The 14,610-nt window shown below is 37.6% G+C and overlaps 2 protein-coding genes across 4 annotated transcripts; one reads left to right on the forward strand and one right to left on the reverse strand.

Moving 5' to 3' along the window:
- Window positions 1-1,601: 1,601 nt before the first annotated feature.
- Window positions 1,602-3,684, forward strand: LOC131671294 (uncharacterized). Its single transcript, XM_058947616.1, has 3 exons — window positions 1,602-1,760; window positions 2,010-2,171; window positions 2,872-3,684. Exons 1-3 carry the CDS (start codon window positions 1,691-1,693, stop codon window positions 3,102-3,104), a joined length of 465 nt encoding a protein of 154 aa, XP_058803599.1. The 5' UTR covers window positions 1,602-1,690; the 3' UTR covers window positions 3,105-3,684.
- A 241-nt stretch (window positions 3,685-3,925) lies between these two features.
- LOC131671291 (uncharacterized) lies at window positions 3,926-10,956 on the reverse strand. Of its 3 annotated transcripts, XM_058947602.1 has the most exons (7): window positions 10,784-10,956; window positions 10,280-10,707; window positions 6,854-7,174; window positions 6,215-6,452; window positions 5,610-5,953; window positions 4,613-4,949; window positions 3,926-4,522 (listed from the first exon to the last, which is right to left on the reverse strand). In XM_058947602.1, the coding sequence occupies exons 3-7, from the start codon at window positions 7,061-7,063 to the stop codon at window positions 4,398-4,400; spliced, it is 1,254 nt and encodes a 417-aa protein (XP_058803585.1). In that variant the 5' UTR covers window positions 7,064-7,174; window positions 10,280-10,707; window positions 10,784-10,956; the 3' UTR covers window positions 3,926-4,397. The 3 variants fall into 3 exon arrangements, with proteins under 3 accessions (XP_058803585.1, XP_058803584.1, XP_058803586.1); XM_058947601.1 differs by lacking the exon at window positions 10,280-10,707 and having other exon boundaries at window positions 3,927-4,522; XM_058947603.1 differs by lacking the exon at window positions 10,280-10,707 and having other exon boundaries at window positions 3,937-4,522; window positions 5,610-5,938.
- Between the last annotated feature and the right edge of the window lie 3,654 nt (window positions 10,957-14,610).

Below are 14,610 nucleotides of genomic sequence, written 5' to 3' on the forward strand. Positions count from 1 at the left end.
ATATAGTGAGTTTGCTATGAGTAAAGCAAGGATTTATGAGTGGTATAAGCGTTTCCAAGATGGTCACGAAAACGTTGAAGATGACGAACGACCCGGACGCCCAAGCACATCAACAACCGATGAAAACGTGAAAAAAGTGAAAGAAATGGTTATGAACGATCGCCGAATCACAATCAGAGAAGTCGCTGATGATGTTGGCATATCAGTTGGCTCATGCCATCAAATTTTTTCGAATGTTTTGGGTATGAAACGCGTGGCAGCAAAATTCGTTCCAAAATTGTTGAATTTCGAACAAAAACAGCGGCGAATGGAAGTTGCTCAGGAGTCGCTAAATGAAGTCAATAACGATGCAGAACTACTAAAACGTGTTATAACAGGTGACGAAACATGGGTTTACGGATATGATGTCGAAACTAAGGTTCAATCGTCCCAGTGGAGGCATTCTGGATCGCCAAGACCGAAAAAGGCTCGACAAGTGCGGTCGAATGTGAAGGTTATGCTCACTGTGTTCTTCGATTTTAATGGCATAGTGCATTATGAATTCTTGCCACAAGGTCAAACAATCAATAAGCAGTACTACCTACAAGTTCAACGTCGTTTGCGTGAAGCAATCCAAAAAAAACGCCCGGATTTGTGGCAAAACAATTCATGGCTTTTGCACCACGATAATGCGCCTGCTCACACTTCATTGCTTGTTCGTGAATTTTTGGCCAAAAACGAAACTGTAACGATGCCTCAGCCTCCATATTCGCCAGATATGGCTCCATGTGACTTTTTTCTATTTCCAAAAATAAAGAGAACATTAAAAGGCCGTCGTTTTACAAGCATAGATGACATTAAAAGCGAATCGCTGAAAGAGCTAAAAGCTATTACAAAGATCGAGTTTCAAAAGTGTTTCGAGGATTGGAAAAAGCGTTGGCATAAGTGTATTATATCCGAAGGGGACTACTTTGAAGGCGACAACATTAATGTAGATGAATAAATAAATATTTTTTTCATAAAACGAAAATTCTCGTTATTTTTTGAACACACCTCGTAAAAAGTATAAGTTCACTCGCACAAGCATCTAATAATGTGGCGATGATACTTGCTGTATGTGTTTCTTCTGCCAATGCTGTAAAGGAACAAAAGTAATTCTAATACAATTACAATATTTTTCTTTGTAGATGTAATAGAAAAAGATCGCAGATACCTGCTGCCATTTATTTATAGCTCCTCTTTTTCTCTGTCTCATTTTGTCTCTTTCTCTCTCTCTCTCGGTCTCTCATTTTGTATCTCTCTGTCTTTCTGTCTTTTTCTCTGCCTTTCTGTATCTCTCTCTGTCTTTCTGCCTGTCTCTCTATATGTCTTTCTGTCGCTTTCTCTCTGTCTTTCTGTCTCTTTCTCTTTCTCTCATAGAAATCAACTTGTTGATCTTCCACCCCACTTTTTGCTGGCTGAGCAAAGTTCCAACAGTGGCCGCCAGGATCGTTTCAACAAAAACTACAAGCATTTGGCCGGGCATGCTTTTAGCAATCTTTTAACTTTTAGAATCTCAGTTTGAAGTGTAAGATGAATGTAGATTGTATAGGCATGTCTCCATGATTGTAAGCAACGCGCAACGTACAAGCGTCTATTCGTTGATGTAGGCGTTGCCAAGCGTGACGTTGACGTATTTTTTAGTTTTTTCATTTTATTTTTATTTGATTAAATGGCTAACAATAAAACAATTTTACTGCAATTAGTATTAATTGTATTGCTTGCTTGTTTTGTAGAAAAAGGTATACTATTAGTGTTATTTTTTAGGATGTCAAGTTACAAACAAAAATATCAATCATAATAAAGTATATTTTATTATTTTGGCTAAATATTTTAAAAGAATAAAAAATTATTTCGATAATAATCAATTTTTTAATTCAAAGTTGATATAAAAAGTTTTGCCAAGTGTTTTTATTGATATACTGCCGAAATTCATTAACCTTACGTTTTTCAAAAATCGTAATTGCTTTTATCAAAATTATTACTTGCAGGATTTTCAATTAAATGTTGGGTGTGCCGATCTGATTCTGATCCAAAATGTTCAGATCCATTTGATAACACAACAATTCCAATTACTGATTGCAGTAAAGAAAGAGAATTAGAACATTTACCTGGAATCAGACCAACAATGTGCAGAAAAGTTCGTCAAAAAGGTATTTATCACCACATCTAATTTACCAAAAACGTGTCACTTAAGTAATAATATTTATAACTTATTAATCTATAAATAACTGTTTTTGTATTGAAGGATATTTTTGAAAGTCTCCCACCAATATCTATAGATATAAAGTCAATGCAGAAATTTATTCGCGATTTCCTACTTATTGTTTGCCTACAATATTATTCAATCAAAAAAATTATATTCCATAAATATTCATAACTAGAGTGCGACTTATCTATCTTTTAATGTTTTGAACAGTGGTTTCTTCATAAAAAAATTAAAATCCATAACTGTCATTTATGTTTACATTCACGATAAAAAAAAATTTTGTCGCGCTTGAAACCAAGCTGATCTGAGGAACATAATCGAATTTTTTATTTTTTTATGAAAAATACACTGCTTAAAACATTTTAACATTGATTAGCCGCAATCTAGGTGTAAATATTTCTCGATGATAATTTTTGTCGAGCATTTTCGATTTATATTTTAAGCAAACGATGAGAGGAAGTCGTGACGAAATTTTTCTGTAGATATCGATGTGGCGGCCTTGAATAGTCTACAATGAGGAAATGTTTAAATAACTTAGGAGGTTTATGTTTATTTTGAAAATAAGTTAATAATACAGATAATATTAGTACATAGAGAACTGTCAATTATTAATCCATTACTAACATCATCTTTTATATTTGTAGTTAATGGAGTTTGGAGATACTTTCGAAGTTGTGCATACTTAGGTGAACCCGGTATTCAAGGAGATGAAAGATTTTGCTTGATGAGGACAGGTACATATAACATCTTTATGGAATATTGTACGTGCAATAGTAAAGATGGATGTAATTCAGCACCAGGAATTCAACTTGATATATATCTTTTACTCACTAGATTTATTACAGCTATTTTGACTTTCTCATTTTCTAGATTTTGATGTATTTTCTTATTACAATCAGTAAATTTTCTGATTGAATCATTATGCTTCACCAGATTAACTGAACTTTATAATGAATACTTAGGATTTGTATACAATTTTTTAATTTAATTTACGTGTTATTTTAGTACAAAGATCTGAAATCAAAATATTTTTAAAATATTTTGTACTTTATTTTGTACTCAATTTTTTACATGAAAGAGAAACATAACTGCTGACAAGTCCGTCCACAATAACTTAGATTAGTCTAAGATTAACCTATATAAATTATTATATATATCATAAACATATTATTATATATCATAAAGATGGTCGATTTTTTAAGGCTTTTGGCCAAATTAAGATTCAAAAATGTTGTACATAAAGTAGTACATTACGATTCAAAAGTACTCGTAAATGCCACACGAGTCGAAAATTTCTTTCCAAACATGTACGGCCTTCTTTTATACGACGTGGGAAAGTTCGATTATAAGCTTAGGTTTTTGACCAAGTGTGCGGGAAGGTCGCACTGCGCATGGAATGTTGAAAATTTATAAAATTTTGTATAAGATTCTTTTTATAATTTTTATTAAAGTTTTATATAAAAAATATTTACAAAAATATTGAACTTATATACTTGGATTTATTGTATTATTACAGAAATTCTCAAAATATAAAATTAACATTGTCGATATATTATATAAATTTTAATTTCCATTAAAATCAAAATATTTTGTCTGATTTACGCATAAAAGCAATTTTCTATTGAAAGTACGAGTGATCATCATCAAACCATATTTTTGATAAAAATAAAAACATTACTGTAAAACAAAAAATTATTGTTATTTTGTTATCATATAATAATTGCAATAAATAAAAGTGCTTACATAATAGTAAAAACATTAAAAAACCTCGACAAAAACTTACGTTAAAACAATACCTTTCAAAAATGAGTGCTAACGTGATATACTTGTTAGTACATTTGATAATATAGTATTCCATACAAAAATCTTATAGATATTACAATATAAACCACTTCTGATTTAAATACTTGAGACTTAATTTTTACATTTGTACATTTTATTTTAATTTGTTAATTTTCATGTAAAACTTCTGCTATTGTTCAATGTAGTGATAATAACGATTTAACAATTAAATTAAATATACATACAGTGCTTATAATAATGGACGGTTGCATTCAACTCTGAATCGCAGATGAAAGCCATGAGTTTTGGTTTTTCGATCGCGAGCGTTATAAAAATATTTGTAGTCCACATTTCCCGCAAGACTACGATAGCTTGTTCCGAATATTCTTTATTCAAAGTGTTGCCATTTAATGATTGATTGTCCTGGCTTCGCCATTGCTTGTTTCCACTGCTCACTGTAAGTACCGCCAACTTCTGGTCCAATGACAAAGTGACCGACAGTAATTTTTTTTCCTAAAACAAATAAAAAATATAGACATCGTTTTTAACAAATCGTCATTTTACAAACAAAAATTTATGAACATAGTTAAAAGAAACACGCACCAATCTTGTTTTTCGAGACAAACTTAATGACAAAACTGACGTCCTTCAAAGCCCCCTCGTAAGGATTTTCAGCAGCAATCTGGGCGATCTCTGGATCGAACTTCATCGAGACGCAGGGCGTGAATCGTTCGCTCTTCCAAAAATGCGTCATACGGCCGTTGTCAACCACTGACATTTTTATATACATCTGACCTTTCAGTGCCTCATGCTCGTGCATCGATTGTAACGAGCAACGTAGCCGTGTGAGACTTAGCACCAGTCGCCCGTTGCTCATGTCCTTTTTGTCGGTTTTCTCTTGCAATAGGGATATTTCTACTTGGCCTTTTTTGTTTTCTCGCTGTAGATAAAACAAACGTACGTTCGATTACTGAATGAATTATCAATCTTGAATAAGCTGTTGCAAAATTTTTTAAAACACGAAAATCGTTTCAATGTAAAATATTCAATTGGTGCGCCAAATATATAATGCCGCATCGACAAATTCTGCGCGAGTGCAATGTCAAAACCGTGAGAAACGTGTTTCTCATATCATCAACTGTGGCACGTTGTTTTATCAATTGTCTCAATTAGATTCAAGACCCCAACGTTGCATTTTGGAATTACGTCAGCTTGTCACGCGTCGGGTAATCAGCGGAATTCATTGTTGAAGACGTGCCGCTACTCCAACTCTGAATAAAGAACATAAATTGCCGTGCACTTATTGTTACCAAAATTTAAAGGAACATGCTTACAAGCAAATTGATTGCTATAATCGATACGTTCTTAGTCATTCGGAATGAGCAGTATCGTAATTATTTTTAAATTGTCAACAGAGTAGAACAATGATTTTCGCATTAGTTTCCACGATCAGCAATTAACGTTTAGTCGTCTGATAAAGCCTAGCGTAAAAATGAAGGCAGCGGCGAGGTTTGAATATAGCCGTGGCATAGTGGCTCACGTTGATTTTTGCGTTAATCGACCGCCTTGTGCGGACAATGACACAATTGACATCACTAACCCGCTCTTCAGCTCCGGAAATGCCGCTGGAGATGGGCTTGAGGATCCTCCACATGTCGCCGGTCGACACGTCCTGCGGATGCTTGGCTTTGGCCGGTTTACTCGTGAAGTTGCGCGGATCGAGCGGAATGGTCGTTGCGCCGATCGTTCGTCTCTTCTCGAATGCCTTCCTTTCTGGCACACTGGTCTCGCCTATCTTATCCGAGCTTTTGCCAAAGAATTGATTTAGTAGCTTGCAGCTGCCCCTCGACTGCTGCTGCCGATCCGTTGCTTTGCTCATTGCGCCGCTTTCGTTGTCCGCACCCTTCTTGCCATTCTTCTTGTCTTTACCTGCGGCCGATTCGTCTTTTCATGAATTTGGAGCATTTATGTCTGTATATGTATCGATCGCTCAATGTATCGTCGTTCGATTTTGTAGCAACTTGTTCAGTTTTCACAATTTTGATAATTCTGGTGAGTAGTAACAAGCTTAAAATAAACATTTTTACATAGTCTTACAGATGCCAACGACGATACTCGTATGCGTAATAATGAGTTCATTTGAGTACTGATAAGCGCATGGGTATTGACCAGAGCGACAAATCGCTAGAAATATGATCAGCCTACCTTTATCTATGTCGTTTTCCTTCTTGTCAGTAGCTATTAGCGGTTTGTCTTCGAGTATCGCATAAAGCGTTGCGATAATGAACTTCGAGCCGCTTATCTCTTCCTCGGTAACTTTTGTCTTGCCGAACTTCACTTTGGTCTCTTTTCGCAATGGGAACACGAACTCCTCGTTCCACTGTGGCCATGATTCGTTTCGCGTTGTCGTCTCGAACTTTTCCTTACCCGGGAAAAGTTTCACCTGCAAAGATTATCGTTTATTTTGACTCGTCAGAGCGAGTTGTTGCTAAGACGATTCGACGATTAATTGTTTTCATCCATAAAATCAAATTCACAGATACGATTTGCATGATTTTAATAATATAATGATTCAACCTCTGATGATCTACATCTAGGCTTTAATGTAGTCGTCTATTTCTAAGAATGTCATTGGAATTTTATCGGAATAACTTATAACGTCATTAAAGAGTTGTTGACAAAAACACGTCAAACATATTTCCGAGCTTAATGAAAAAAAAAAAACACTTTAACGTAGCTTTATCACGAATACGCGAAATTAAATAGTTGTCTATAAAGGAATCGTCTATTATCGCTCAATCGCATACACTTGTTAGCTAACAACAATGACGACATTTTACGTACTTTGACGATGTAACTATTGACTCGAGTGAAGCCAAAGTTGTTAGGCAAATGCCTCGCACCAAGAATGGTAACCCTTAGGCACTTTTCGTTGGGCGAATGAATGACTCTGATGCCGATTTCGGGCTCGATGGTCGTTGCCGTACGCTCGAGTGGCGCCGAAACAGTCTTTAAACTCGAATCCAAGAAAGTCTTGATCCTCGCTATGGCCATGCTTTCAGCTGTGCGCTCGACTCCCTTATCTGATAAGCACGGTTCTGTTCATTGGCACGACCTCGTCATAGACTTTCTACGCACCACCCGCGCGCTGCGTCTATACTTTGACTGTGAACATCGAAAAATCACATTGGTTAATTGTTGCACGCCATTTTCTTTGAGAAGGGAGAGGGGGGGGGGGGCGATTAGTAGTAGAAGCGCCTAGACCGTTTCAAATAATTCCGCATAAAAAATTAATAGAACGCCTGAGTCGGCGATGTCAATTGAATTCAAAATAAATTTAGCACTTTCGTGAGCAAGTTGACGATTAAATAAAGAAATTTTTGCGAAAAAAGAGACGAGTCACAATGAACGAAAATCGTCGACCGAGAAACACAACAATAACCCAGCCTCAAGTTAATGAACAACGTTTTTTCTTTTCACGCATCCAATTAAACTTGCAATTGGCGCGAATTCGCAGCTGCAATTTAAAGAACGAAAGTCCACAGCTGCTCGGCCCAAAGCTTTACGCGACTCGTGGGGAAGAAACGCCCGCAAAACGAGCGCGGCGTACGCGAAACACTCGGACGCATTCTATAGACCGGCGCGCGATGTGCAATTACAAATTGAATAATTTACTCGGCGAGTTGTTCGAAGAGTGGGTTTCGTATAGCCGTGGATTGATTTCGATTGCAGGGCAAGCTCGGCTCTTGACGGAGCTTACCAAACTAGAATATTATTTCAATACGGTCGCTCGGCTCAATTCGTCAGAGACGACGAGAACGTCAAGAAAAAATCGTAGAAATCGAGCATTTTGGAAGGAGCTCGCGCGAAGCGAAATAACCGGAGCGCAAGCCCAGCTATAAAGCGCAATCGCGGACTCGACGATCGAGAAGATTCACGCCAATCGATGGCGCACCACGCAGTTGACGCGGACGCGCATCGATCGCCACTCGTGTCAACGGGCAAGCGGCAAAACGTCGTTTCACCTTGCCGGCGTCTCTTCTTTTTTTTTTCAATTTTCACGCGTCGGCCTTGCCGCGACTTTCAACTCGCGCGCTAATATGGGCGAGGACGGTCCCGTTAGGCAGCTAAACGTCGGGCTTTACCGCTGCGCGCCGGCGCATTATTATACGCCGTTCCGCGCCTGCATTCCATGCCCGATTGCCTCGGAGCAGCTAAACAGATTCTCAACGACGGCTCTTACGGCGGATCGCTGTGCGACTTGTGCTCGCGGAGTCCGCATTGCGATGGATTTGGTTTGTCCGTTACTACATAGTTGCTCCTTTCGAACGCCTCGAACGATTCGCGTTTTCGCTCGTAAATATCTCTACGTCGACTACGACCAAGCAGATATAATTATTAGTACGACGAAGGTGACGTGATTTTTTTTTTTCTATTACCATGGCCATGAGAGCACATCGCTCCAACGACCAACGCTAATTGCACCCACTTAAAGTCGCCCGTCCAATTGCATTAACTCTGCTTTAATGGAGACGATGAAAATAATTATAGCGCCGGCAAACTAACATCGATTGCGTTACTGCAAGTAACACAAATTATTCTCATATCGAATTGACAATTTCGGTTCGGCTCGTCTCTGCTCACCCAAACTACGTGAATCGGCTCGCCGAAGGCCGTCCAGTCGCGGCGATGCGCTTGCCGACAGGTGTAATTATCCCGTTTGCTTGGCAACCCTCTTACGCGCGTCAAGCTCGCGCTCTGGAGCCCTTCTCGTCCGAATCCAGAGCCTCTTTCGTCGGGCTTCGCACTCGTGCAGCGCCGCGATCGAGATATCGAGCCTTCGCTCCGACAAGTTTGGCGAATCGACGAGTATCTCGTAACGACGCTCGTCGCTGCATTCGCATTGCCACGCGTCAGTCCGAAATCGGCGACACTTGCGTGCGATTCCAACGCGCAGCGGAGCCCATCCGGATCCTCGTTTCGCCAAATTCGCGCGAGTGTCGCGAAAGAAACAGCGCGAGATCGAACGATATTAGCACTACGAATATATCTGCGCCGATAAATACCGCCCTCGAGTACTCGCGCGTCGACGCTCAGTAAGTAAATGAATAAATAAAGCAACGGCATAGCATACGCACGAGGAGCGCGGGAGGCGATACCCCGAGCGTCGTGTCGGATCTCATTAGACGCGGAATCTCGTGGAAGCAGCGGCACGCACGCATGGGCGTGGATATAATTACGCGGGCGCGTGCGTTTCTGGTTTCCTTTTCATCGCGTACGCGACCTCGACTCGAGTGTAATTCACGTTTCGGATTTTTTACAGATCTGACGTAAAGCCAATTAGCCAAGAGCATCGCTCGCTTGTTACTGGAACACGCGCACGATAAACGAGGGAGAGAGAGAGAGAGAGAGAGAGACAGAGATCGTAAATAGCTACATTTCGGATAGTGTAGGTACGCTCGCAAAGGTTTGCGTGATATCTGCACAGCCGAGGTAAATGCAACTGGATCAGCTGTGTTGCGCGAGGCTTGCCTTCGACGGCTACATTAATGAGAAGTAACGAATGTGAACATTTTTAACAGTTCCCTCTTTGCTCTTATGCGAGTATGAATGAATTAATCAAGAATCATCGTTAAAGAAACGGTAGCTACGTGAATTTTTCAAACGTAATCCACTTGTCAACGTAAGTCTTACGGCTTTCTCGCGAAGCAATTGTAAAACATGCGAGTGATTGCTCCGAATGGTATCTCCAAACTGGGAAGGCAAAAGTAACAGCAAGAGACAGAGAATCAATGCTATATTGGATTGTCGTCGGAGCTGCATAGACTATGGCAATCGCCGGTTAATGAGACGAAGATACCATTCCCACCACAAGCAGATCCTCGGGTGATAATTGCAGACGTGAAAAGACGAACAAAGAAACGTTCCATTCGAAGCTATATCGAGGTGTCCCGTTCGCAGGCGAATCCTCGTTATGTCATGGCACGTGGCCCATTCCGGGTGTACAAACGAGACAGGAAGCGCCGTTCACAAGCGGCCCGATCGTCGCACTGCAATTACCAGCTTGCAATCAATTCCGACGACAACCGCGCAAATCCTTCGAATCCTCTGCTCTGCGACTTTTACAGCGCTCTGCTGTCTATTGTCGCGCGCGTGCGAGAGGCGCGAACAAGTATGTATGTATATTGTATATATAGAACCGGTTTGCGTTCTCTCTCTCTCTCTCTCTCTCTCTCACTGCATCTGTACGATTTATAAGCAACCGCTTACCCGTTTTCTTCGTCTCTCCGTAGGAAATAACCGATTATAGTTATCTCTTGCTCGTTCACGCGCAGCGTTGTCAGTGCTGCTGCCTCGTCTACTCCCGGTACATGTAGGTTCTTTTTTTCTTTTTTCTCAAAGAGACTCGAGTATACGTAAGGCTCGATGGATAGGAGATCGTCACGCGTTGTTGGTTATTAAAATTGCACGAAAACTCAAGTCGGCTATCGAGTTTTTGCACAAGTGTTTATGTATTCGAAACTTTTGCGATATGCCGACTTAAAGTTGGTACGATTTTATGTATTCCTCGAGTATTACATCACTTGGAGATGTGATTTAGTTGTCCAGTGACGTCTGACACGACTACTGTTTACAATAATGATATAATATCACAGTCTGACTATTTATACGAGACTTTTTTTTATTATGCAGCTCTTCTAAAAGCACAAAAGAATTTGTTTGTCCATTTTTCCACTAATAAATTTCAGCTGTGTTATAATGCCTCGTACTAACCTTCGTTTGTGAGACCAGCCGGCCATTAAAGCACATACATCGATAATCGAAAAAAAATCAAGGCACGTATACGCAGTCTAGAGTCGATCATCTGTGAGAATGCCTGGTCGAAACGCACGGCGAGCGATGAGCGCGCGGATGTAGAGACACCCGACCCGACTGACTTTGGCGCGCACTCGCTTAATACTGCGATCGCGAGCGAGAAGTCGCGCGAAGGTGAGGCCGCGTATAGCGCGAGATTTCGAACCTGCCAGGCGCGGAATCATCGTCATCGGTGCCCCGCTCTATTCTCTTTCTCTCGGGAGTGTGGATATATCCTTCCAGACCGGTGGTGGGGTTGTTTAGAAACTGGCTTTCTTTCATTGATATGCGCTTGGTGTTTCGGCTTATTGCGCTATAATTCGCCGCTGGAATGGTGTCAGAAAAAAGATAGCTAACTCTATGGTCTCGCAAGTACAAATCATCTTGATGTCACTTTTATTTCTCTGTTACTTTTTGACATTCATTATGGCTCGCGATAGCAAAATAACATTCTTATCATTCACAAGATGAAGATGTTCAGCGTTATTAAAGCGAATACTTGAAAATTAATTTGAATCGTGTTGAAATGAAAGAAAGTTATAAAACGACACAAGGAATTATAGTAAATTTATTTTTCAATTTTGCCATGCAAAACTTACGAGAATATACAATACAAATATTCTTACTAATACCTTAATAACTCAATAGTTTGCACAAGTTTAAATTGCTAATGGCTAACGATAATATTTCCAAATGAATACTGTACTGGAAGGAAGTCAAACGAATTTCCGTCCCGTCTTGCGGATAATATTCGCTGCCTTTTTTCTGCGCAGATCCTGAACTAAAGAGCGCGCTCGGACTGACAATGGATTTTGTTTAACCAGCATCAAGGAATGCGACTCGCGCACTGCATCGTCTGAACAATTGAATTCGCGAGAGCCGACTTGAATGTGTGCGCAATACATCGTTGCATTGCGATCTCGATGCAGTAAGCGACAGGCTGCATTTGAATTTGCAAAATAAAACGCGTTACGATTACGATGTTGGAATTTCGAGGAATGCCACGATGATGCTTCTTTGCTTCGCTATAATTTCAAGGAAAATCAATGATTGGGATCCGCTGTAGCAGCTAAAAGTAGATTTGCTATCGTTCATACATCGGACAAATAAAACCCAATGTTAGATCTCAATGAATACTCAATTTATGAAAAACAGCGACGGAAGAAGCTGACAAGTCGCGCTTATTTAAGCCCCTTACCCTAACTCAATAATTTCTATTAAAGACAGATTAACTTTGTTGAAATTTCAAACATTTAATATTCTTATTTTTTGAGATATCAAGTGCGAATATTAAGTCAAGTTTGGATTCCATACATATTACGAAGTGAAACCTTGAAAATTTATGCAAGTAACTCGTGTTTCAAACAATCTTGCATATAACGACATTTAAATTCGTGATTGCGCTTCTAAGCACATTTAATTATTATACTGTTTGAACGTGACAGTATGCGAGGATACCTTTGCGGGGAGCTAATTATTTATTTGCAATATAAAATTTACACGATAATAATTTTATGTTGTCAAGTATGCGTTCTTTGTATTTTCGAGTTAACATAAATTAAACGTATACAAGAAACAAATTAAAATGTCGATACCTGGCAATAAAATTTAAAGAACTGTGTAGTAGCGTCAATGTTACTTATCGCAGTCTGAAATTAGTAAAATGTACGTTCATAACGTATTTTAACAAAACGTTAACTCAACTTCAAAAATGACTTACATCTGAAACATCGTTTATGACTTTGCTTAAAAAATTCTTCGGTTAAGTTATTTAATCACGCGGATCACCAGTCCATCTTCGGACGAATCTCCGCTACGTGTTGACACTAAGTACTTTGTTATTTTCTAGAAAAAAAAACATTTATTTTCAATAAATGAATTCACTGCTAATGTATATTAAAAAAATCAAAGTGTTAGATGATGTAAAAAGCTTGTTAGGAAATATTATCACGATAAATTCGTGCGCATCACTAAGAAGTTTCTTTTCTACACCATATCATTACATTAAATTCATTATTTATATAAATGGTGCAAACGAACAGACATTTTCTAGTACAATGATAATGACGCAAAAATTAAAAAAATCAATTTTAAATGAAAAATATATACCACTATACTTTCTGCTGTTTTAAGATTCAGTTTATATAGTATAACGTTACCATCAGAACATAATTGTTAATTCATCTATCATTTTTCCAACTTGAAGTATGTACATACAATTAATTGAATAGCATGTCTGATACCATATAAGTTTTAAGAATAATAAGTGGTCATTCAGATATTTTTTCAAACAACATTAGTAAAAATGTTTCTAAAAACACTGCATAATATTTGTCAGAAAAAAAAATTAAAATATATCAATGGTTTAAAAAAGAACAATATTTATTACCTTTTTCTAATTAATATTAGTTAAATGTGCTGTATATAATGGATACGAATATGAATTTTCTTTAACGATAATAACATTGACAGTGATTTTATCGTTCTGGATGAGTTGCTCGAATCCTGCAAAAACGCAACAATAATTACATAAAATTTCCCAACTATATTGCACAACATCAGCAGTCTGCATATGTATAGCAATATATAAACGAACTTTAAAGAGATTTCCAGATTGTTGCAGTAAGGATAATTTATCTTCTAAGTAAAGCGAATTGTAGAAGAGATTATTAATTTTGCCAAGAAGTTTTTCTTATTTTATTCTGCACAGCTGAAGAAATAAGAAATCTTCGTTTCAAATGTTGATTTTCATAAAATTTCAGTGTTACGTATTTGTTAATTATTAAATCAACATCATGTAACATAATGAAATATTTCAGTAAATATCCCTTTTGGTATACAGATATTAGTAGTGTAAAATTATGTGAATTCCAATAAAAACAATAAAAACAGGTTAAATAATTAGAAAAGAAATTTCTTTCATAAGTCGATCGAATACTTACTGTTTCTCTATTTTTGCCATTTTAGCATTAAGAGTTCACTCGCACGTTTAATGTGTGCTCAATATCTGAAGTATAAAGCTGTAAAAATTAATCACTAACTTGAAAGTTGAAAAAATATATTCATCTTTTTATCGTCATAATAATAAGGAATATTTCATTTGATTTCAATTGCCCATTCCCTGGTATATCATCAAAATCAGAATCGTACTCATTGTTATTGTCATAACTGAAATCCAACTTTAATATATTGTTCGAACTCTTTGATCGTTATCATAAAAATTGTCGATCTCAAGCACATTTTCTACCTTATAACTACGTAGAATAGCGAATACTTTTTCAACATCATCAGTGGCATCTAAATTAAAGCCATCTTGTCATTGGTATAGAGAATATATAAAAATAATTCGAAATTATAAACATATAATTGCAAGTATTCCATAGCATAAAGTAAAAGTAATCTATTAAGCTTGATGCGCAATAATTAAAAGGGAGTAATAATTTAAATTTTTACGTTTATATTAACTTATTTAATTCTATTTTCTTTTTAAAATCAATTTCTAAGTATTATTAACATAGAATGAATATATCAAAACTATTCGTTTACAATATAGAAAAGTTGACTTAGGTCGATAATAAATGAGAACTGTTTTTTAGTTTGTGGCTGTAGATAACAAATTTACATTGATGGTATCTTTGATGGAGTGAAATATTTATACTAACCGGTGTAGTAAAATATGTGAAAAAACAACGAAAGACTATTCGTTTAACGAAATATCGTAAACTCTATTAGGATATGTGGCGGTA

Source organism: Phymastichus coffea, unplaced genomic scaffold, assembly GCF_024137745.1.
Source record: "Phymastichus coffea isolate CEN01 unplaced genomic scaffold, Cenicafe_Pcof_1.1 PCOF00123, whole genome shotgun sequence".
In the NCBI taxonomy this organism is placed as follows: Eukaryota; Metazoa; Arthropoda; class Insecta; order Hymenoptera; family Eulophidae; genus Phymastichus; species Phymastichus coffea.